Source organism: Budorcas taxicolor, chromosome 2 (genome assembly GCF_023091745.1).
Source record: "Budorcas taxicolor isolate Tak-1 chromosome 2, Takin1.1, whole genome shotgun sequence".
Taxonomy (NCBI): domain Eukaryota; kingdom Metazoa; phylum Chordata; class Mammalia; order Artiodactyla; family Bovidae; genus Budorcas; species Budorcas taxicolor.
The window spans coordinates 50,940,671-50,965,178 of NC_068911.1; the positions used below are offsets into that span (position 1 = coordinate 50,940,671).

General features: G+C 41.6%; 1 protein-coding gene across 2 annotated transcripts; it reads right to left on the reverse strand.

The window, feature by feature from the left end:
- Positions 1 to 2,359: 2,359 nt before the first annotated feature.
- Positions 2,360 to 14,167, reverse strand: LOC128066729 (asparagine synthetase domain-containing protein 1). Of its 2 annotated transcripts, none has more exons than XM_052659831.1 (4): positions 10,652 to 10,719; positions 8,468 to 10,029; positions 8,011 to 8,192; positions 2,360 to 5,473 (listed from the first exon to the last, which is right to left on the reverse strand). In XM_052659831.1, the coding sequence occupies exons 2-4, from the start codon at positions 9,935 to 9,937 to the stop codon at positions 5,200 to 5,202; spliced, it is 1,926 nt and encodes a 641-aa protein (XP_052515791.1). In that variant the 5' UTR covers positions 9,938 to 10,029; positions 10,652 to 10,719; the 3' UTR covers positions 2,360 to 5,199. The 2 variants fall into 2 exon arrangements, with proteins under 2 accessions (XP_052515791.1, XP_052515799.1); XM_052659839.1 differs by lacking the exons at positions 2,360 to 5,473; positions 8,011 to 8,192 and adding exons at positions 11,744 to 11,797; positions 14,000 to 14,167 and having other exon boundaries at positions 9,841 to 10,029; positions 10,652 to 10,727.
- Positions 14,168 to 24,508: the final 10,341 nt, after the last annotated feature.

Genomic DNA, 24,508 nt, shown 5'->3' on the forward strand with positions numbered 1-24,508 from the left:
CCCGCTTCCCCCGCGGGGTCCTGGGAGCCCGGCCTCGCCTGCGGTCCGCCACCCGCGCGGGCGGAAGCCGTTGGCCCTCGGGCTTGGGGCCGCCTGCCGGGCGCCGCCGCGAGAGGGCGCTCTTATACACCCATGGGTGGGGCCTTGCCCAGAGGCCGCGGGCGCCCATTCCGGCTAAGATTCGTCCCTCACCATACCCCTCCCACTCCACCCCTTTAGAACTCAATCTGGACTTGGGCTTGCGAAGTCAAGTGGGCCTTAGGAAGCATCACTACGAACAAAGCTAGCAGAAGTGATGGAATTCCAGCAGAGCTATTTCAAATCCTAAAAGATGATGCTGCGAAAGTGCTGCATTCAATATGCCAGCAAATTTGGAAAACTCAGCAGCGGCCACAGGACTGGAAAAGATCAGTTTTCATTCTAATCCCAAAGAAAGGCAATGCCAAAGAATGTTCAAACTACCGCACAATTGCACTCATCTCACGCTAGCAAAATAATGCTCAAAATTCTCCAAGCGAGGCTTCACCAGTATGTGAACTGTGAGTTCAAGCTGGATGCAGAAAAGGCCGAGGAATCAGAGATCAAATTGCCAACATCTGTTGGATCATAGAAAAAGCAAGAGAGTTCCAGAAAAAAAAAATCTGCTTTATTGATTACACCAAAGACTTTGTGTGGATCACAACAAACTGTGGACAGTTCTTAAAGAGTTGGGAATATCAGACCACGTTACCTGCCTCCTGAGAAATCTGTATGCAGGTCAAGAAGCAACAGTTAGAGCCAGACATGGAACAACAGGCTGGTTCCAAATAGGGAAAGGAGTACATCAAGGCTGTATATTGTCATCCTGCTTATTTAACTTCTATGCAGAGTACATCATGTGAAACGCCAGGCTGGATGAAGCACAAGCTGGAATCAAGATTGCCAGGAGAAATATCACTAACCTCAGATATGCAGATGACACCACCCTTATGGCAGAAAGTGAAGAGGAACTAGAGAGCCTGTTGATGAAAGTGAAAGAGGAGAGTGAGAAAGTTGGCTTAAAACTCAACATTCAAAAAATGAAGATCATGGCATCTGGTCCCATCACTTCATCGCAAATAGATGGGGAAACAGTGGAAACAGTTACAGACTTTATTTTGGGGGGCTCCAAAATCACTGCAGATGGTGACTGCAGCCATTACATTAAAAGACGCTTGCCCCTTGGAAGAAAGCTATGACAAATCTAGACACCATATTAAAAAGCAGAGACATCACTTTGCTAACAAAGATCCGTCTAGTCAAAGCTTTGGTTTTTCTAATAGTCATGTATGGATGTTGAGAGTTGCACCATAAAGAAAGCTGAGCACCAAAGAATTGATGCTTTTTAACTGTGGTGTTGGAGTCCCTTGAACTGCAAGGAGACCCAACCAGTCAATCCTAAAGGAAATCAGTCCCGAATATTCACTGAAAGGGCTGATGCTGAAGCTGAATCTCCAATACTTTGGCCACCTGATGTGAAGAGCTGACGCACTGGAAAAGACCCTGATGCTGGGAAAGATTGAGGGCAGGAGGAGAAGGGGACGACAGAGGATGAGATGGTTGGATGGCATCACCAACTCAATGGACATGAGTTTGGGCAAGTTCCAGGAGTTGGTGATGGACAGGGAAGTCTGGCATGCCGCAGTCCCTGGGGTCACAAACAGTCGGACACGACTGAGCAGCTAAGCACACAACACACAGCATGATGCTCAGAGCCCAAGTCCCGTTCAGTTGAGTTGCTGGCTTGTGTCCGACTCTTTGTGACTCCATGGACTATAGCCTGTCAGGCTCCTCTGTCCATGGAATTCTCTAGGCAAGAATAGTGGAGTGAATTGTCGTGCCCTCCTCCAGGGGATATTCCCAACACAGGGATTGAACCCGGGTCTTCCTCATTGCAGGCAGATCCTTTACCGTATGAGCCCCCAGGGAAGCCCAAGAATACTGGAGTGGGTAGTCTAGTCCTTCTCCAGGGGATTTTCCCGACCTAGGAATCTAACCTGGGTCTCCTGCATTGCAGGTGGATTCTTTACCAGGTGAACCACCATCTCTATGATTTCTTACTTTGACAGTTTGACTCCAAGGAAGCACAGAAGTGTGGCGTTGGCAAGGCACCAGGCTCTGAGGTAGTCCTGAATTGGAATCCCTCCTCTACCATCATACTTGCCTTCAATAAACACTTACAGAACGCTGGTTATGAGCTAGGCACTGGAGACCCTGGAAAAGGCAGACGTGAAGCCCCAAGGTTAGTTCCTCCAATAAGCACACAGCTGTATTTAAACAATGCCGTAAGTGTATGATGTAATAACAGCATGTGAAGGAATGCTAACTAAGACCAGTGCTGGGAAAGGCTGCCCTGAGGAAGTGATCTTTTAAGCTGAGCCTGAGAAAGATCTATCCACGCAGAGAGTTGGAGAAGCAGCTTTCCGAGGATAGGGAGCAACAGGTGACGAGCAACTGAGCTGAGAAAAAAGTTCAACTTTTGAGCAATGGAACAAAACTCTGTATGGAGAACAAGAAAGACGTGGACACAAAAATATGATGAGGAGGTAGGTGAGGGCTAAAGATTCTGAACTTTATCCCAAGAGTCTGGGCTTGATTTTTGGCAGTAGAGGGTAGGTACAGGCTTGAGTAGGGGCGTTTGAGAAGTACGGAGAGCTGATTGGTAACAGATTGAGTAGTGGGAAAGTTTAAAAAGAAGGTGGTCATGTAGCGACACCTAAGTTTGTCAGACATGCAGGATCAGGGCAAGATTAAGAGTTCAGTTTTACCTGTGAGAGAACCAAGCAGAGATGTCAGATGTGCCTTAGATACAAAGGTCTGAGTTCAAAGCAGCAACTTGGGTTACATGAATACACTCGGGCTGGCTTAGGGTAAATGAAGCCAGGGAAATGGCTGGAATCACCATGAAAGAGAATAGAGACTTGACTCAGGATGGAGACCTGAGGGATTTATTTAAAGGTCATGTGGAGAGGGTGGAGCCAGGGAAGAATACCAACAGCGAGCAGCCAGGAGAGCAGAAAGCCAAGTGTGGTCACAGAAGCCAACTTCACTGCATGCTGCTCTAGGTCAAGGGAGATGAGAACCCAAAGCTTTCACTGAATTTAGCAACAGAGGGGGTTTTGGTGGGAGAAGGAAATGGCAACCCACTCCAGTGTTCTTGCCTGGAGAATCCCAGGGATGGAGGAGCCTGGTGGGCTGCTGTCTGTGGGATCACACAGAGTCAGAGATGACCGAAGTGACACAGCACGCATGCATGCATGCATTGGAGAAGGAAATGGCAACCCACTCCCGTGTTCTTGCCTAGGGTCCCGTGGGCGGAGCCTGGTAGGCTGCTGTCTATGGGGTCGCAGTCGGGCACGACTGAAGCGACTTAGCAGCAGCAGCAGGGTTTTGCTTAACTGTTTGAAGGTAGAATTTCTCTTAGTCCAACCATGTCATTATTTTAGCTGCTGTGGTGGTAGTATTAGTAAATTTGTTATTGCTTTCCCAGGGCAAGGGATGTCAAACCACGGTCTTCTTTAGGAATTGCATGTTTGCACTTATGAAGTATTAGTAATGTAAATTTCTTTACCTAAAAGGTTTTGTTCAGGTATGCAGATAGTTTGTTTTATGTGGGATCTTGGGAAAGACTTTTGCTTTGTTTGAAGGATTAACAGAATTTCATTCCAGTTTATGGGGTTAGGTATCAAAAAAGTTGTAAAAAATCAGGCCCTTTGGGGACGGAACAAAAACCAAAAACCAAAAAACATGCACAGAGTATCCTGCCAGAACAAGTGAACAAGAGATTCCCTTTAGAGATTCAGTTGATTAAATTAATACACGTAAAATTCAGACTAGTGCCTGGTATCTTTAGTATTGAACTATACTGTTATAAAAATCATTACACTGAACTCTGGGGTGCAGGGCAAACCTCAAGTTTATCTCCTCTCATTAGGAGCATCAATTTAGTGCTCAGGACCACGAAGTCGTCCAGTTGAAAGCTATTCAGGTAATATCTGAATCTGGTTTGAACAGTGCATTTGATGGGAAATAAATTCAGAGCGTGTGAAAATCTTTTGACACATGCTTGTGGTAAGTTGCTTCAGTTGTGTCCAACTGTGTGACTCTATGGACTGTAGCCCACCAGGCTCCTCTGTGCATGGGAATCTCCAGGCAAGAATACTGTTGAGTGGGTTGCCATGCCCTCCTCCAGGAGAGCTTCCTAACAGGGATCGAACTCACGTCTCTTACGTCTCCTGCATTGGCAGGCAAGTTCTTTACCACTAGAGCCAGCTGGAAAGCCCTGACACACGCCTGCTAGTATCCTTTCTTTCCCACTATACTTAGGAGAACCACAGTGTGTCCAGACCTAGAAAGGGTGTCAGCCCTAAGCGGGGATGGATGCCAAATGTGACCTTGGTATCATGGTCACGAATGAATACTGTGGGTGGAAGTCTGGTTGGAGTGAACTTCAGTAAATAGGTAAAAAGGTTGAAAGGGTGAAGGTGAATGGGAGGCAAGAGATGGAAGATGCAGGACCAGGGATATGCATTTTAAATTGGTATATATTAGAACATTTTAAATACATTTCTCTAATAGCAAGAAGGGAGAAAAGGATGGGTGCACACACAGGTAAATTAGGACTTTTGGTGTGGGAAAACCAAGTCGTCCTTGGCTTGATTTTGATTTCTCTGTGAAACGCCCAGGTCATGAACTGACAATGGGAAAACAGAGGGACATTAGAGATCTGTGGGACAGGAGAATATTCAAAATAGTCTTCAAAAGTTCTCGGAGCAGGGCCGTGAGCTGTCTTAAGAGATGTACCACACATCACTCAGGAGTGTGAACCTCAAAAGCCTTAGTTCTCTCGTCTGTTAAAGAATAACAAATTGAGTTACTAGTATTTCTGGATGTAGCTACCATGAAGAGAGTCCATAAAAGCTGCCTTTTTTCAGTGGCGCTGGTGGGACATAACCATGTAAGAGTTCAAAACAATATTAATATCACAGTTTAAAATATCCAGGTTGTTCTTTCAAGTGTAATCTCTTTCTCTGGAGTATCAATTTGATTAAATTGGTTGCACTACTCTACAAAGTTATATAAAAATTCATGTAATGAACTTTAAAAACACATTATGCAATAATAAAGCAGCAGAGTATTTTAAAACTACCATTCAGTAAATGTTGTTACACTATGAAAGATCTAGTTTTCAACAGAAAGGTTTTCTAAGGAGATGATTTGGAGCCTTCCACATTTATCAGATGCCTTTTCATTATTCTTTTCCATTTTTGCAATTCTGGATCCAAACTGCATGGCCCGCTTTGGCAGAAGAGCAGAGGCTGTTAGACCAAGTTCCACTGCTGCAAGACGCAAAATTAGTTTTTCACCAATTCCACGGGGTAAAGTCAAGTTTGCCTTTTCCCAGACTGGTAGGGAATTTAGAAAGGAGACAACATTTTCATCCAGGAAAGGAAATCTAAAATAAAAAGTATAACCACAATTAAAAAAAGTTATCTCTTGTGATTGTTTGTATTTTATTCAATGCTAAAATTTAAGGTATAAATTAATTATTGAACGCACAATTTTTCTAAATTAAAAATATTCTATTTATATAACTTTACAGCTAAAATTTAATCACATTAAAAACTATTTCACAACACTTGTCTAATTTTAATACACATTCTAAAATGTAAAAAATTTTTCCCTCAATAAATAAAACAAATTAAGCCTATGATGTCAAGAAATAATTTCAAATTGTTTCATAAGGTATCTTCAGGAATGCCTTGAAAATAAGCATGGTCTTGAGTTGATAAGTCAACCTGTGTCTGCTCTTTACAAGTCTAAAGAAACTGAACTTAAGGAATACAACTCTCTGCTCTTTAGGTTCCCCTAATTTCCTAGCAAATTCTGTTGTTTGTTTAAAATACTTGAATCCCTCCCCCATCCGCAATTACACTAGTGTTTTATATTTTACTTTAGCTTAAGCAGAGAGATGGGAAAGGGTAAAGGCATTCTTTAAACAGAATATTTTATAAAAATGAATTGTGAAAGCAAATTTAAACGAGAAACTAATTAATAGAATATGGTTAATATGTATGCCAAAATCCGTAATAAACTGGTTTAGATCCAGCCACCATAGTGGTATTCGTTCAACTACAATTCTGCATTAGCTGTTTTAAACATTCTTCATATCCATTTTTATCCATGAGTATCATATGGCGGGGTGGCGGGGGGTCTTTCAGAATTAACTGCTTTTACTGAATAAAATAAATTCTCTTTTCTCTAACGTAGCTGAAATGGGCTGAATTATCTCTCATATACAGATACACTTCAAAAGGAAAACATTTTATACACTTTGTATTGTGGTGTTACTTATTCCTTTATGATAAAATTTTGAAAATTATGTTAATTTTACACGTCAGAACTGGCAACATGGGAATAACAAAGTAGAGACAAGAAACAATGACATCCCAGAGCTGGTATATTATGATGTTCCAACTCCCACAAGGCTCATTTGGACTCCTTGCATGCTTGTACCCCTGCAATAAAACTACCACTTAATAAATTAACCTACTTGAACAAACTTCTGCTTTTTATAATTCAATGACATATCTTTTTCCTTAATGCTTCAAAAAGTTGTATTCAAGCATGTGTTTACTATCATCAGAAATATGTTGTAGGTAAACACAAATCCCTAAGATTAAAAAAGAATATACACATGTAAGTGCCTTGATCTCTGAAACTATTAAAATAACTTGGAATGTTTATGACTAAATTGTGTTCAAAACACCTATGACAGAGGGGACTCCAGTACTGGAACCACCATTTAAATCAGTATGGATCTTGTTTTATTGCGCTTCATTGAGACTGCTTTTTTTTTTTTTTCTTAACAAACTAAAAGTTTGTGGCAACCCTGTGACGAGCCAAGTCTATCAGTGGTGCCATTTTTCCAACAGCATTTGCTCACTTCATGTTTCTGGGTGACGTTTTTGGAAATGCTTCCATATTTCACATTTTTCTTGTTATATCTGTTGGGCTTCCCTTGTGGCTCGGTGGTATAAAATCTGCCTGCCAGTACAGGAGACCTGGGTTCAATCCCTGGATCAGGAAGATCCCTGGAGAAGAACTGGTGGCAACCCACTCCACTATTGTTGCCTGAGAAATCCCTTTGGCAGAGGAGCCTGGTGAGCGACTATGGGGTTGCAAAAAGAGTTGGACATGATTCAGCGACTAAACAACAACAAAAACAAGAACAATTATATTTCTTATGATGATATGTGATAACATAAATAATCTTTGATGTTATCACTGAGATTGCTTTTTGTTTTGTATTTTTAAATTAAGGTATATACGTAAAAATTTAGACATGTTATGTTTACTTATGTCTAAATACATAAATACATATTTTAAATACTAAATACATACTTACGTCTAAATACAGCAAACATAAAAGCATGCTGCTGCATACTCAATAAACTACAGCATAGTATAAAGATAGTTTTTGTATGCACTGGAAAACCAAAAAATTCATTTGACTTGCTTTGTTGCAATGGTCTGGAACTGAGCATGCAGGATTTCCAAGTATGCTGGACTTCCAAGTATGCCTGTACATACAAGAAATGTCTACAAAGTCAGGCTCTGTAACACTGGAGGAGGAAGCTTGGGAAGAAAGCAAACATTTCAAACAAAACAGAGCCCTTGAAATACCTCCCCTCAGTATTTCACTACCTCAAGTTTTACGGTCTTTCGCTGTAGCCTTTAATCACGTCATTGTACCACCTTTGAAAATTACTGTAAAGCCATTTCTTGGAGAATGAGTTCTGGAAACACTGTTCCTCTGGCTCCTCTCCATCACTGCTTCTGACCAACTGTAATACAAAGCCAAGATACTGCTGCTCCTGTTACTCACTGGGACAAGTATCCAAAGAAAAAGGGACCTACAAGTCTCCTTTTTAGGTTCAGTCCACCGCTTTCACAAAATTACCGAACAACCCTGCAACAGACAAGAATTACCTTGCTTCTTTTCCATGATCACTGATAACTCTATCATCACGACCAAGATTTCTAGAGGAAATTCGACCCAGTTCCATTTCAATTTCCTTATTCAGTCCTTCCAGCCCATGTGCCAGGAAGCGGACCCGATGACGAGAATAACCTGCAAGCTGCTCATCAGCACCAATCCCAGTAAGAACTACCTACAAAGGTTGAGAGAAATCTATGTCACAATATTACCTACCATGCAGTACAGAAAGTAAAAGCTTAAAAAAGAAATAACCCCAAAAGATAACATTTTCAGAAAAAATCTACAAGGCAAAGACATAAGATAGTAAAATATGCCCAGTTTTTACAAAGTCATATACTTTGTGTTGTAGTTTAAATGCAATTAAAAGACGCTATATTCTTGCAACTTGCGTTAAAAGCTTTAAGGGTCAAAATTAGGTCTCAGAAATTCTGAGCAGCTGTGTCATACCTTTGCACTGCTCTGATACGGCCGTGCTCCATCCTGGGTCACTAACCAGCCAGCTCCTCGGGAAGCAAACCAGACTGCACAGCCAATGCTATCATCCAGGACTGTATTCAAGGGCTGGATTAAGTGCGATATTCGAGTTCTTCTTAATCTTTGCAGTTCTTCTAGAGAAACATTAATTTCAACAAAATTCCAAATCCGTGAAGGGTTGGCAGCTTGCAGTTCCTTCAGTCCTGCTCTTCCTGTGACTCGATCTGGTACATTGAACTGTTCACTCGGGCTGGCGGCGGCAGCAGCAGCAGCAGCAGCACTTTTGGAGAATTCTTCAGAGGGTATTTCACAATGATTTTTCTGTTTTCTCCCTTTTTTGTTAAAATTAACTGGTACAGTCTTTTCTTTAGTCATGAAAGCCACATTAAGAAGATCAATTGGTTCATCTAAAGGAATATGATGGTCAGCAAGGGCTGCGATGACCATGGAATCAATCCCTCCAGAAAACAGAATTGCGACATTTGCTTTCCTGTTATTAGTTTTCAAAACTTCGCTTGGTGCGGGGTTTTCATCCCTAGGTAAACACAAGACACGTCTCTTGACTGCGATGCTCAGGACACCAATGAACTGCTGAACTACTTCCTTCGTGTGTCCATCAGTAAGAAAGACCCGAAGGGTCTCTCTTGTCAGTGGACTCCTGGAAATGCTGCTGCAATGCGTCTCAAATGCAGCTTGTGGCAACGCCTTATTTAAAGGGACAACAGGTTCTTTAAGATACAGTTTGGCTTCATTTACTGCCACCAAGACAAATGTTGGCAAGTCTGCTGAAATCTCAGTCAGGCTATTAACACATTCTCTGCTATCATCCCCCCCAGAATTGTATTTCCAAGGATACAACTTTAAAACGACAGACTGGGAAATGGAAACAGATTTGAGATCAATTCTGAAAATTCCAGATGCTGGGACCTCCTGCCACTGATCGGCCACTCCAGATGCCTGGGTGCCAACTGAAGAGAGGCAGAAACTCTTGCCCAAGTTACTAAAATGCCAAAGCAAGCTACGACGACCAAAAAAGTCCCTACCAAACCATAAAGAATGGCTAGATGCTTGATAATATATAAAAGACCAAGGACCTTGGACTTTTGAGAAGAGCGACAAAATATCAGATTCATTCTTGCAAGAGCAAAGATAATGAAACATGATTTGAGTATCATTCTCTTCGGCTTCAACCTTGATCCCACTAAAGACTTCTCCATTCCACAGGAATACACTGCCTCTTTCATCTTCCACAGGCTGGGCAGTCAATACACCTCGTAAGTGAAGGACGTGGCCAGAGAATAAACACTGGTAGTTAACACTGGACCTTAGGAACTGTTTACTACTATTGGGCCCCCGTCGCTTAAGATTACACAGTAAATCCTCTTTCAAATCTCTGCTAAAATGCTCAACAGAAAAGCTTACTGCACAACAAATGCCACACATTGCTATGTAAAATCAAGCTGGCTATTTCTTGATTTTGGTCTTCTCTGAGTTTTCTATTTCTTGATATTCTTTCTTCAGCTCATCCAATATATCTGTGGGAGAGGGGAGAAGACACAGTAAAGAATAAAAATTCTTGAAGCTTTACCTAGTAATTAAAAGGCAAAACAAGCTATTTTTCCAAGACTGAACCACATATGTACTGTGCTAGTTTCAATAATAATTTACAACAGACTTCTGATGAAGAATGTTTATTATTTAGGAATCTAGTTTCTGCTGTTAAATGCTTATTTTGACCCAGGCATTGGGATATGCACAGTTTATACACATATCATTTTATTTAAATTCCGTAAGACTTGGCAGGCTCAAAGTAATTCACTCAAAATCAAAAAGGCAGAAATTGGTAGAATAATCTTTCATACCTATATCTGACTAAAATTCCAAAGCTTACATTAATTATTGTGGCTTTCTAACACATCTTGTAGTTCTTAAATTTGATTTTATTGTTACTGTTAACTCAGCATTGGAAGGCTAACTTGAAGAAAACCAAACCATTCCACTAATTTTATTAACTGGTATACCACCATCCAATCTTTAGATATATATATTTATACATTCAGCTGTAGACAGTATAATTTAGCCACCATCATGAATTTCCACAGAAAGCCCACAAAAGAATTTCTTTTTGTTTCTGTATAATGTACCAAAAAAACTTACTTTTGCTTTCAGAAAGCATTTCTGTTCGGTCTGCAAGAAAGAATATGTTGCTGTTCTGTTGCTGCCTATATACTTTCTGCAAAACATAATTTAGGCTAATATCACGATTTGATCTAAAAGGTAGATGTCAAAACTCTGAACCCTATTACTGCTTAGTATTGAACTTTAGTAACATGTTCAGAACAATACCTTGGCAGATAAAGATAAACAAAGAACTCACCCATTATCCAACTATCTAGAAACTGCTACCATTAACACTGAGGTAAAACTTTTTTTTCTCTGAATATACTTAATACCATTTTTCGTCAGTAATATTATAGTTTATCTGGTCATTTAAATGTTGCCAACTTTTCACTATTATAAATCAAAACTTGTGATGAATGTCTTTGTAACTAAATTTCTGTGTACTCCATGATACTTTCCTAATGTATCAATTCCTATAAATAGGAATCAAACTGAATTTGCTAGATCAAAATATTACACAGCTTTAAGACTGATACATTTTGCCAATCTGCCTTATACAAAGTTTGTTATCAACTGTAGCTTAACTGCTAGTACTCCACATATGAGAAATGTCTAACCTGTCTGTTATCCAGTAACCTTTAAAAGCTTTAAAGGGCTCAAATCATTTCTTAACTTTAAAACACAATGTTTGGCAGTATAATGACACACGAAGCAGAAGCTTGCTTATCTATGAATACATTAATGAAAATGGAGTTAAATAACCACGTTAAGGATTTGGAAGCTTGGAGTAAAAACCTGAGGAGGTAGGGAGAGGAAGTGGTAGCATTTATCTTTTTTAAAAAATTAACAAACAAAAAATAATTATCCACATTCACTTGTATAGCTTCTTCTCTTCTCAACAGATTCAAAGTTTATGTCAAAAGAATACACCACATTCAAGTACAAAATAAATACCATTATTGACTAAAGCTCCAGGATAACATAGTACAATCAGTATCATTTGATTCACAGGTAATGTCAATTGCATATGTTGGGGAAAGATTATCAGCAACTATGATTAATACATAGATTTATACAGTTGATATCAAATCCTCCCACATAGTATTCAGAGTAATGCTAATAACTCACCCTGTTCTTCTTCAGGTTAGAAAGTTCATCCACAACAACTTTTTGTTCTTTAATCTATTGAAATAAAGAAAACTTACTAAATCAGAGATTATCAAAGTATGCTCAATAAGAGCCCATACTCTTGCCTGGAAAATCCCATGGACAGAGGAGCCTGGTAGGCTGCAGTCCATGGGGTCACTAAGAGTCAGCCACAACTGAGCAACTTCATTTTCACTTTTCACTTTCATGCACTGGAGAAGGAAACAGCTACCCACTCCAGTGTTCTTGCCTGGAGAACCCCAGGGACGGGGGAGCCTGGTGGGCTGCCGTCTATGGGGTTGCACCGAGTCGGACACGACTGAAGTGACTTAGCAGTAGCAGGGCTCAACTAAATGGAAACTAAATTTCTTTTAAAATTTTCAGTAATGATAGTGATACTGCAAACATGATTGATTACACAGTGTCACTAGAGCCTCTAAACAGTGTTATTTTGTAACCTCTGACGCCTGGGGATCTGTCATACATCAGTATAACTGGCATGCTGCTGCTGCTGCTGCTAAGTCGCTTCAGTCGTGTCCCATCCTGTGCGACCCCAGAGATGGCAGCCCACCAGGCTCCGCCGTCCCTGGGAGTCTCCAGGCAAGAACACTGGAGTGGGTTGCCATTTCCTTCTCCAATGCATGAAAGTGAAAAGTGAAAGAAGTCGCTTAGTCGTGCCGACTCTTTGCAACCCCATGGAGGAGCCCACCAGGCAAGAGTAAAGGGCATGCTATGGTAGGAATCAGAGCAGGCTGTGTGCAGTCTGAAAATTCATTCCCCACAGATGTGTACCCTTCTGCTTTCCAGCTGCCAGTCACTGTAGTGACTGATTACAGAGATTGAGTTGAATTCCAAGACTGAATTTGTACAACTTCCTTTTAAGGCTTATGTTTGAATAGCACTTTCCCATTCATTTTAGGAATGGTAGGTATACTTTATAACTTCAGACAAGGAAACTGTAACAGAGGAATCAGAGATGTGCCCAAGATGCCAGTGTCAGTTTGGGACAGAACCAAAGTATTATCTCAGACATCTATTACCTGAAAGATTATAGCCATCCTCATTTCAAATGTTAAAAAAATTTTTTTTCTTTTTTCCATTTATGGCGTTATATTGGCTCCCTTTTGTGAGGGGAGGAGCAGAAGAGCAACAATGAAATAACATTTTTAGGAGCATGCTGCTGCTGCTACTGCTAGGTCGCTTCAGTCGTGTCCGACTCTGTGAGACCCCAGAGACCGCAGCCCACTAGGCTCCCCCATCCCTGGGATTCTCCAGGCAAGAACGCTGGAGAGGGTTGCCATTTCCTTCTCCAATGCATGAAAGTGAAAAGTGAAAGTGAAGTTGCTCAGTCATGTCTGACTCTTAGCTACCCCATGGACTGCAGCCCACCAGGCTCCTCCATCCATCGGATTTTCCAGGCAAGGGTACTGGAGTGGGGTGCCACTGCCTTCTCCGCTCCAGCTAAATGAAGGATAGGGGAGAAGAAGGTAACAATGGCTAAGGAGAGACCAGTTAGGAAACTTTTGCAGGATTCCCTATGGCAGATGCAAGGGGCGGGTTTAAGATGGTTAAAAGTGTGCACAGTGATAAAAGGACACCTTACAAAGGACAGAACTTCGTGACGGATGCAAAGACGGGCTCCCAGGTTACTGGCATGGACAACTGCATGGATGGCGCTGACATTTTCTGAGACTGCAGGCAGCAGATCTAGGGTGGGAGGTAATTTCTAAAAGTTTTAACTAAGAGTACATAGAAAAAAATCCAACCGTGAATCTCAAAGACATTAAACTGGGAGAGGCATAAGCTGTGATTTCACTACATGATGTGCTGGGAAGGATAAAACTGTCTTGATGTAGAGCAGATCAGGGACGGCCAGAGCTTCTGGGCGGGGGAGAGCATGCCTATAAAGGGAGTCTTTCAGGGTCGTGGAACTTGTCTATATTCCAACTATGGTGGTGGTCACACAAATTTAGACACATGTTAAATATAGAGAAAACGAAAAAGAGCCAAATTTTACTGTATGATACTTAAAAAAATGTTAAAAATTGATAAGAAAAATAAAACCAACTAAACTTCTGCCTTACTACCATCTGGGTCTAATCTCGGGGCAAGTTTCAAGGTGTCCCTTTAACTGTACCTCTCGCAGCAGGGCAAAGTCGAGACTGGAGCACGCGGCCACCGAGGCTCGTCTCCGGCGGTGAGCAGCCCGAGGGCCTTGTTACCTCGTCCCGCACTCACCTTGCTGCTGAGCTCGTCCTTGTGCAGGGTCGAGCTCTCAGCAGGGACGGGCCCAGCGCCGTCCTCGGGTCGCTCACCCCGGCTGGGCATCTCCGCGGAGAAGCAAACACGCAGGGCGCGAAGCCGGGCGGCACTCCAGCAGTTCCGCGTCCGCAGCCCCTGCGCCTCTGCGCTCCCCGCGGCCCCAGCCCCTCCCTCTCAGTTTCCGGTGAGTCCCATCAATGGCGTCTGCGTGCTCACTGGAACGCCTGCGCAGGCCGGATCTGGGCTAGGAGTACTCGCGCGCGTGCGCACAAGTTAGGGGCCCGAACGGACCCTAGCGGTTGGGATGTTGAAACGCTCTTTACCCTGTGGCATCTAGTAGACTGTAAATTATACGCGCCCCCTAGTGGTGACTATAAAGAATAGAAGCTCAGTAGAAATACCACTTAATATTTATTATCTAGGAAAAAACCAAGATAATCACGATGGTATGATCACTCACCTAGAGCCAGACATCCTGGAATGTGAAGTCAAGTGGGCCTTAGAAAGCATCACTGAGAAAAAGCTAGTGGAGGTGATGGCATTCCAGTTGAGCTATTTAAAATCCTGAAAGATGATGCTGTGAAAGTGATGCACTTAATATGCCAGCAAATTTGGAGAACTCAGCAGTGGCCACAGGACTGGAAAAGGTCAGTTTTCATTCCAATCCCAAAGAAAGGCAATGCCAAAGAATGCTCAAATTACCGCACAATTGCACTCATCTCACACGCTAGTAAAGTAATGCTTAAAATTCTCCAAGCCAGGCTTCAGCAATACATGAACCGTGAACTTCCAGATGTTCAAGCTGGTTTTAGAAAAGGCAGAGGAACCAGAGATCAAATTGCCAACATCTGCTGGATCATGGAAAAAGCAAGAGAGTTCCAGAAAAACATCTCTTTCTGCTTTATTGACTATGCCAAAGCCTCTCTGTGGATCACAATAAACTGTGGAAAATTCTTCAAGAGATGGGAATACCAGACCACCTGACCTGCCTCTTGAGAAACCTATATGCAGGTCAGGAAGCAACAGTTAGAACTGGACATGGAACAACAGACTGGTTCTAAACAGGAAAAGGAGTACATCAAGGCTGTATATTGTCACCCTGCTTATTTAACTTATATGCAGAGGACATCATGAGAAATGCTGGACTGGAAGAAGCACAAGCTGGAATAGATTCCCGGGAGAAATATCAATAACCTCAGATATGCAGATGACACCACCCTTATGGCAGAAAGTGAAGAGGAACTCAAAAGCCTCTTGATGAAAGTGAAAGAGGAGAGTGAAAAAGTTGGCTTAAAGCTCAACATTCAGAAAACGAAGATCATGGCATCTGGTCCCATCACTTCATGGGAAATAGATGGGGAAACAGTGGAAACAGTGTCAGACTTTATTTTGGGGGGGCTTCAAAATCACTGCAGATGGTGACTGCAGCCATGAAATTAAAAGACACTTACTCCTTGGAAGAAAAGTTATGACCAACTTAGATGGCATATTGAAAAGCAGAGACATTACTTTGCCATCAAAGGTCCATCTAGTCAAGGCTATGGTTTTTCCAGTGGTCATGTATGGATATGAGAGTTGGACTGTGAAGAAGGCTGAGTGCCAAAGAATTGATGCTTTTGAACTGTGGTGTTGGAGAAGACTCTTGAGAGTCCCTTGGACTGCAAGGAGATCCAACCAGTCCATTCTAAAGGGGATCAGCCCTGGGTGTTCTTTGGAAGAAATGATGCTAAAGCTAAACTCCAGTACTTTGGCCACCTCATGTGAAGAGGTGACTCATTGGAAAAGACTCTGATGCTGGGAGGGATTGGGGGCAGGAGGAGAAGGGGACGACAGAGGATGAGATGGCTGGATGGCATCACTGACTCGATGGACGTGAGTTTGAATGAACTCCGGGAGTTGGTGATGGACAGGGAGGCCCGGCGTGCTGCGATTCATGGGGTCGCAAAGAGTCGGACATGACTGAGTGACTGAACTGAACTGAACTGAGGCAAAAATATCGGGGAAGGCAATGGCACCCCACTCCAGTACTCTTGCTTGGAAAATGCCATGGATGGAGGAGCCTAGTAGGCTGCAGTCCATAGGGTTGCTTAGGGTCAGACACGACTGAGCAACTTTACTTTCACGCATTGGAGAAGGAAATGGCAACCCACTCCAGTGTTCTTGCCTGAAGAATCCCGGGGACGGGGAGCCTGGTGGGCTGCTCTTTATGGGGTCGCACAGAATGGGACAGGACTGAAGTGATTTAGCAGCAGCAGCAGCAGGCAAAAATATGGAAGCCAAACACAGTGTAAGAGATACACTGTTGGTAATGACCCTGTACAGACTTGATAAAGCTAATGTTAGTTTGTTGTTAGGGTTAAAGGATAAATACAGGATTCCCTGTTAGATATGAATTTCAGATAAATGAATGAAATTTTAGTATATATGTCCCATGCAATATTTGCAATATCTCACTCCTATGAGAATGATTATCCCAAACCTGGAAATAGGCAAGAGACTATCAAGGTGTTCTTTCGTAAATTTTCTAGATATGACTTTTTATTGACTGGGCTCATTTATACTCTGTTAGGGGTGGAGGGGTGTAACTGGTAGATTTTTGGTAGATATGAAAATAATTTCTACCTATTAGACCAGATAACCCCGCAAACTGTGATTTGGTATTCTGCAAGATATTAATCAGTTTTGCATCTAACTCTGCAATCTTATCCTAATTTTTAAAATTAATATATGTCTCAGTCAGTTCACTCAATCATGTCCAACTCTTTGCAACCTCATGGACTGCAGCACACCAGGCTTCCCTGTCCATCACCAACTCCCAGAGCTTGTTCAAACTCATGTCCATCGAGTCAGTGATTCCATCCAACCATCTCATCCCCTTCTCCTCCTGCCTTCAATCTTTCCCAGAATGAGGGTCTTTTCCAACAAGTCATTTCTTCGCATTAGGTGGCCAAAGTGTTGGAGTTTCAGCCTCAGCATCAGTCCTTCCAATGAATATTCAGGACTGATTTCCTTTAGGACTGACTGGTTGGATCTCCTTGCAGTCCAAGGGACTCTCAAGAGTCTTCTCCAACACCACAGTTCAAAAGCACCAATATATGTCTACTTTCTCATAAACTCTTTGAATTGGTTTTAGAATCTTACTTATTCCCTCATTAATTAATGAGTTGAATAAAACTTTGACAAATGTTCATTTTATATTCGTACAGGAAAAATGATTTTCTGTTTTTGAAAAGTATACTTTAACATAGGATATCTTAAGTTTTCATGAAGATACCCAAGTGAACCTGTGTGATGGAGTCACACTTTATGGCTAAGGAAGTGCACCTCATGAGTTGTTTAAACCCAAGAATATCTTTTATTGGCTCTTAGAGTACATCCACAGCGGTTATAGAATTAAGATTACTGTCTGTTTTGTCTTTACTGATTTTTAAAAATTTTGGTTTTGTTTCTAATTTATGCCTAGCTAAGTTATTCCGTATTGGTAACAATGATTGGGAATTTGGTTTTAGAGCCTAACCGTTTGATGACAGGCCTTCATTGGTGGCTCAGTGGTGAAGAACCTGCCTGCAATGCAGGAGACCGCAGTTTGATCCCTGGATCAGGAAGATCCCCTGGAGGAGGGCGTGGCTACCCACTCCAGTATTCTTGTCTGGAAAATACCCTGGACAGAGGAGTCTGATGGGCTACAGTTCATAGGGTCGCAAAGAGTTGGACATGGCTCAAGTGACTGATCACACATACGCACATTTGGTGATAATTTCTGGTTGATGGAGATCTAGTCTCTGTTAGAAGTGAGAAAACAAAGAATCCAGGTTTTTAGTCTTTTCACTTGTCCTTGTGAGCTCAAATTAATTAAGAATTTTGTGCACCAACTTGGATGAACAGCTTTTTGACATCTAAACTGGTGAATTTTTGTGTTTCTCTGTTTAGTTTCACCCTGGGGTTCAGTTTGTAAAACTGAAGCTATAAGTTCTCTATAGGTCTGTGTCTATAATTTATAACAGCCTTTATATTTTGCTGAGTAATTGTAAAATGTTTTCCTATTCTGTAGGGTATTGAAAAATTCTGTTCTAAAGCCTCTTAAATTAAAGGAACTTTGATCTAATTGGTCTATAGACAAACATCTGCACCTGCATAAACCCCCAAATTAAAAAGAAAAAGAATTTCTAAAGCTTTAGGTGTGCTAAGCTTAAAAAAAAGATTACTAGTTTGGATGAATCCAAGTTTATATAATTAAGGTGAGTCTTTGGAGAAATCAGCCTAGATTAATCATTTTGGTTTAAGGAAAAAGAGGCATTTGTGTCTTTTCTCTGATTTAGCAATGTTAAGTAAAATAAATACAAACATTTTTTTAAAAGGCATTAGATTTGTTTTCTCAGGAAGAGATCAGCTAATCTGAGCTTCTTAAACTACTTATATTGATTTACTCATTAAATAAGCTAATCGTATTGCTAGAAAATATTTAAGTTTATGAAAAAGTGTTAATTTGTGTTCACTAAAGTTATTAAGACAAACTTTTTACATCCACAGAAATTATGTTTTGTACTATGTAAGTTTAAATATAATTCAAAAATCCTTAAAACCCTGAGATAATATTAAATTAATTACTGATTAATCATTTTGTAACTAGATTTTTAAAAAATTGAATTCTAAAACATTGATTAATAAAAGCATAATTTTATGTTCATATACTTTTGCTTTTATATATGATAGAATGGCTATCGTTTTGAGTCATATTAATGTATGTATGTATTTTTGTCACTTTCAGAAGGTGTGAAAGGAATGTGTGTGGCTGTAGACAGTTGTGTTATGTGAACTTATGAGTTTTATATGTATGTATTTTTGCCACTTTCAGAAGGTGTGAAAGGAATGTGTGTGGCTGTAGACAGTTGTGTTATGTGAACTTATGAGTTTTATTCATCTGCTGAAATGCTTGCATGTAACAGTTCTCAATAATCTACCTCCAGCTTCCCCTATGAAACAGAAGTTATTACATTGGTTGAAAGTTATAATTAATATGGGGCTAAGACCACATTAAGGGAGGTAATAAGACAGCATGCAAAGTAATGCAATGAGTCTTGTTTTGCATGGAAAAGAGAGTCCTAAAGTGTCACTTTGTTCAGAATATGAAAGAGCACAGTGAAAGACAAAACTTGAGGAAGTATAGCAAGTTGGAGAAGTTTTGATGAAAGTGGATCTTATTTGCCTTGGTTTGTAATACAAGGCTCTGAAAAGAAATTTTGAAATATGCTAAAATTTTGGCAAAGTCATTCAGTTTTGAAGTATTATTCACCTATAATAATTTTTTAAAAACATTACTGCCAAATTGTATATTAATTAAAAACTAAAATTTGACTTTCTCTTAACTCACCGTCTTGCTCCATTTCCCCAAACCTCTTGGGTTCACTACAATTTTTCTGGGGCTTCTCCTGACATACAAAGGATGTCATCTTAATTCATGTTTGGGGGGGGATGGAGCACTTCTCTGTAAAGCTTTAGAGAATGAACTTCGCAGGGTATTAGTCTTCTCTGTAACTCAACTCCTATGGTAGAATCTGGCAGAGTGGAAGCTCTGATTAACATTTGAACTGACCCTGACCTACAGTTGTTTCTAGGGGCTTTCCTGTGGCTCAGACAGTAAAGAATCCGCCTGCAATGTGGGAGATCCAGGTTCCATCTCTGGGTGGGGAAGAGCTCCTGGAGAAGGGCATGGCAACCCACTCCAGTGTTCTTGCCTGGAGAATCCCATGGACAGAGAAGCCTGGCGGGCTACATCCATGGGGTTGCAAAGAGTGGGACACGACTGAGCGATTACCACTTTTCACAGTTGTTTCTGGAGTGAGTAGCCAGAAACACTGCTGACGAATCTATGGTTTGTCATCCCTCTTTGTGGGAGGGGTGGTGTTGAGAGAATTGTTTCTTATGGGTCTGCTTTGGTTCTGATGTTTCTATTTATTTTCTGAGGCCATCCCAAGATAATGTAATACTAAACTGTATAGTGGTAATCATATGGGTATGGTGACAAACTGTTTTCTAAGTTCTTTCACATTTTATCTTGCTTTCTTCACGTTTATTTAATTGCTGTTATCTTTCCCCTCAGTTGCTGTAGCTCCTGTGTTGCTTGAAGTAATACTTTAGGGCTACTTGGTATCATTTGTCTTGCCTGACTGGTTCAGGGCTGTCTATCTGGAGCCTAGGATACAAACAGCTAGGCTGTTCTTCCTTTTTTCATGTGTCTTTCACTTAAGTCCATTGCTGCTGTATATCCTGCTTCATAGGATAATTCATATTTATTAATGTTATTATATTCTTCCTCTGATGCTACATTCTTAATATATTTCATTTGCTTTAATAACACATAGTTCAATATTGACCATTTTGTAAAAGTGATGTGTATTATTAGATTGGCTTTCAAGGTTTTGAATAAATAATATCCCAAACACTGTTTTCCCTCAATTTAATCTAACACAGATTTGTTTCTAGCCATGCAAGCTCCTGTTGTCCTGTTTCTCTCAAATGAGGTGTGGAGTAATGCTGTAGTTCCCAAATATCAGTTAGTAGATGGGTGACCTTCTTACTGTATAAAACCACCTGAAAGTCTTGTTTAGTTACATATAGATTTCTCAATCCTTTCCCGAGATTTACTAAATCAACTCTTTGTGGATGGGACATGATTGTCTCTTGCAGAGCAAAGTGCTTACCATATATCCTATAACCAGAATGTCTGGGTTTGAATTTTGGCCTCTACATATATTAGAAACTTTGGGTAAGTCATTAAAACTCTCAAGTCCCAGTTTCCTGATCTGTAAAATGGGAGTAATAATGGTGTCTACCTCAGATGGCTGTTGTGGGGATTAAATGAGCTAAAATTTTTTTTTAACAGTTTCAGGCATATACTAAGCAGTATCTAAGCATGTGTTAAATAGATAAATCAGAAGTTACCCTTGATGATTTTAAGACAAACAGATTTATGAATCAATGGAATGGAATGAGGCTCTGAAATGCTTGACCTGTTTCTCATTGAAGATATACCCTTTCATCTATTTCCAGTGGTTCTCAGCAGGGCTACTACTGCCCCAGCCACTTCTTTTCAAAATATGTGGAGGAACTTTTGGTTGTCACAATATTTTGATTGGTTCTGTTAATGCTGATGGGGGCAGAAATAACTGGGAGTTGGTCGAAAGGAGACAGACTGACCCACAGATGCCAAGAAGCCTGGACTAGCAGGTCAAAGGACAGTCTCTGGCGGCAGATGAGGGGCCCTGGAATCCAGTAGTGTCAGGAAGCATTTAACAGGAGGCTTCCTGTGTGGTGTTTTAGATCTGTCAGGAATCCTCTGTTCCTTATTAATTCCTGAATATTCAGGAATTAAGAGGAGAGGCAAGCCTCTCTTGGGGCTGAGGGATCCAGGCATTTCTAAGTACCCTCTTCCTTTTTATGAACCATATGGTAAAAGTGATTATTTACAACTCTCTCTCTCTTTAATATGGATTGCCTATGTTTTGTAAGTCTGGAATTTTAATCTTTATCTTTGCTGAGAATAACTACAGTATATATGCCCACATCATGTTGATTAAAACACCTTTGCTCCATCAGAGCTTTGGTCCCCGTGTCTTGCTTTCTCTCTCTTTCTCCCTCTCTCTTTCTCAGGCTATTTCTTTGGAGCGCAGAGGCTCTCTGAGTTCATTTTCCTGCCCTGACTTCTAAGACCCTCTCGAGAAGGCTCTTTGTGCCTTCACACCATCGGGAGGGCGCCTGAGGCCTCCATGAACAGAGCAAGCCCCGTGCAGGGGCTTTCTTGGCTTTCTGAGTAAACCAAGGAATATCAGCCTCTTTCTCTCTCCTTTGCTTTATTATCAGTTGACTCCGGACCACCAGGTTCCGGTCCATTAAAGGACTGCAACACAGTAGGGTGGGAATACGGATGGACTCTAAGACAAATCACACAGAGGTGAAATCAAGGTAGAAGTGATGCAGTCTGAGCTCGTGACTTGCCTCAGGAATCATGTCGGAAGATGATGGCCTGAGATACTGGACTAGTGTTTGTAGGCAGCCTCTAGGAAAGGGGGCTGTCCTGGTGGCTCAGTGGTAAAGCATCTGACTGCCAACACAGCAGATGCGGGTTCAATCCCTGGGGTTGGGAAGATCCCCTGGAGAAGGAAATGGCAATCCACTCCAGTATTCTCACCTGGAAAATCCCATGGACAGAGGAGCCTGGTGGGCTATAGGCCACGGGATCAAGGAGTCAGACACGATTTAGCAACTGTAACCACCACAACCACTAGCCCTTTATAACACAGGCATCTGCAAGACTCAGGGACTTAGTCCTAATAAAGAAGTGAGTGTATCAGGTTGCTGTTTATCCCTCAAGGGAAATAGCTGAGCCTCCATGCACTGGGCCGGGGATGAGTAAACTTTACTACCTGACGTAAGGTTGGTTCTGAAGTTTCGCTTCAGCCATGGAATGTGCAGGTCAGGTGCTCCTGACTCCTACAGACAACATCACTTTGGGGCTTTTCTGCAGGATAGGGACTAGGATGAGGTAAATGAGGACCTTGGGTGTACACTTTAAAGAGGCCGTCATTCTCAGGGCCCTGCAAGTGAGTGTCTCTTTAAATTTTTCACCCTAGGTACCTCAAACATCACATCATAGTCTCAAACTTGCTCTTAAACCAACTGGATTTGAGGCTTCATTGTTGGTGGGTCTGCCTTACAAAGTAGTGCTCAGTGGGGCTTGTGAATGGCACCAGTGATAAATGCTTCCTATGCTGCCCATGCCTGGTGTATCTTTACGTGCTTGACAGCTGTGTCGAAGGTTGATCAAAATTAGCTTCTTCCAGAGCTTCTGCATGTGGTTGCCACAGTCCACCTACTTTTCCAAAGACTGTGACTCATTGGGAAAGACCCTGATGCCAGAAAAGATTGAAGGCAGGAGGAGAAGGGGGCAACAGAGGATGAGAAGGTTGGATGGCATCACTGACTCAATGGACATGGGTTTGAGCAAACTCAGGGAGATAGTGAAGGACAAGGAAGCCTGGCAAGGGTCAGTTCAGGGGGTTGCAAAGAGTTGGACACAACTTAGTGACTGAACAACAAAGGACATTTTTCAAAAGTTTTGGTCTACATTATTGAAGAGGCAAAATTAAGCATAGTCATCTCTGTGCGTTAGATTGCAGTGAATGACTTGAGTCAGTTAAATAAAATAGTTAAGAATGTTTGATGTCTAAAGAGCTACAAATAGTGATTGGCCTACTGTTGCCAAGTTTGCATTTTGGTGATGTTACAACTTGTTGAAACGAGTCCACCTGAGTGAATCAACAAAAACAACTAAAGTTAAAATGTCTCAGTGATAAATATATATATTTAGATAATGTTTTTCTTTGTAAAATGCCCTCATTATAATGCAGGATTTTTCATAGCTGGGTATTTTTACTTCAGTTCTGATTGTTAACACCCATAGAGTTTTACAAAGCTGTTAACCAAAATCTGTTTATGGCAACAACGTGACTTTGTGTGTCTTATTCCTGTGTTTTGTGAAGCACTAGGCAAGAAAATACTACTTGTGCTATCACAGTGTAAACAAGCAAGTTTGTTCAGTTTCGCTGCGTGTATTTGCCTGTTGTTCTGGTGTTAAAAGCATTGCAGTGCAGTGGTTATTGGCTTGCCCTAGTGAGACCAACCTAGATAGCATATTAAAAAGCAGAGACATTACTTTGCCAACAAAGGTCCGTCTAGTCAAGGCTATGGTTTTTCCAGTGGTCATGTATGGATGTGCTGCTGCTGCTGCTGCTAAGTCACTTCAGTCATGTCTGACTCTGTGTGACCCCATAGATGGTAGCCCACCAGGCTCCTCCATCCCTGGGATTCTCCAGGCAAGAACACTGGAGTGGGTTGCCATTTCCTTCTCCAATGCATGCAAGTGAAAAGTGAAAGTGAAGTCGCTCAGTCATGTCTGACTCTTTGCGACCCCATGGACTGCAGCCTACCAGGCTCCTCTGCCCATGGGATTTTCTAGTCTGGATGTGAGAGCTGGACTATAAAGAAAGCTGAGCACTGAAGAATTGATGTTTTTGAACTGCGGTGTTGGAAAAGACTCTTGAGAGTCCCTTGGACTGCAAGGAGATCCAACCAGTCCATCCTAAAGAAGACCAGTCCTGGGTGTTCATTGGAAGGACTGATGTTGAAGCTGAAACTCCAATAATTTGGCCACCTAATGTGAAGAGTTGACTCATTGGAAAAGACCCTGATGCTGGGAGGGATCGGGGGCAGGAGGAGAAGGGGATGACAGAGGATGAGATGGCTGGATGGCATCACCGACTCGATGGACATGAGTTTGGGTGAATTCCGGGAGTTGGTGATGGACAGGGAGGCCTGGCGTGCTGCGATTCATGGGGTCACACAGAGTTGGACACTACTGAGCTACTGAACCGAACTGAACTAAGTGAGATAAAACAAAACAGGATATGAGTATATGTCTGTACCTCT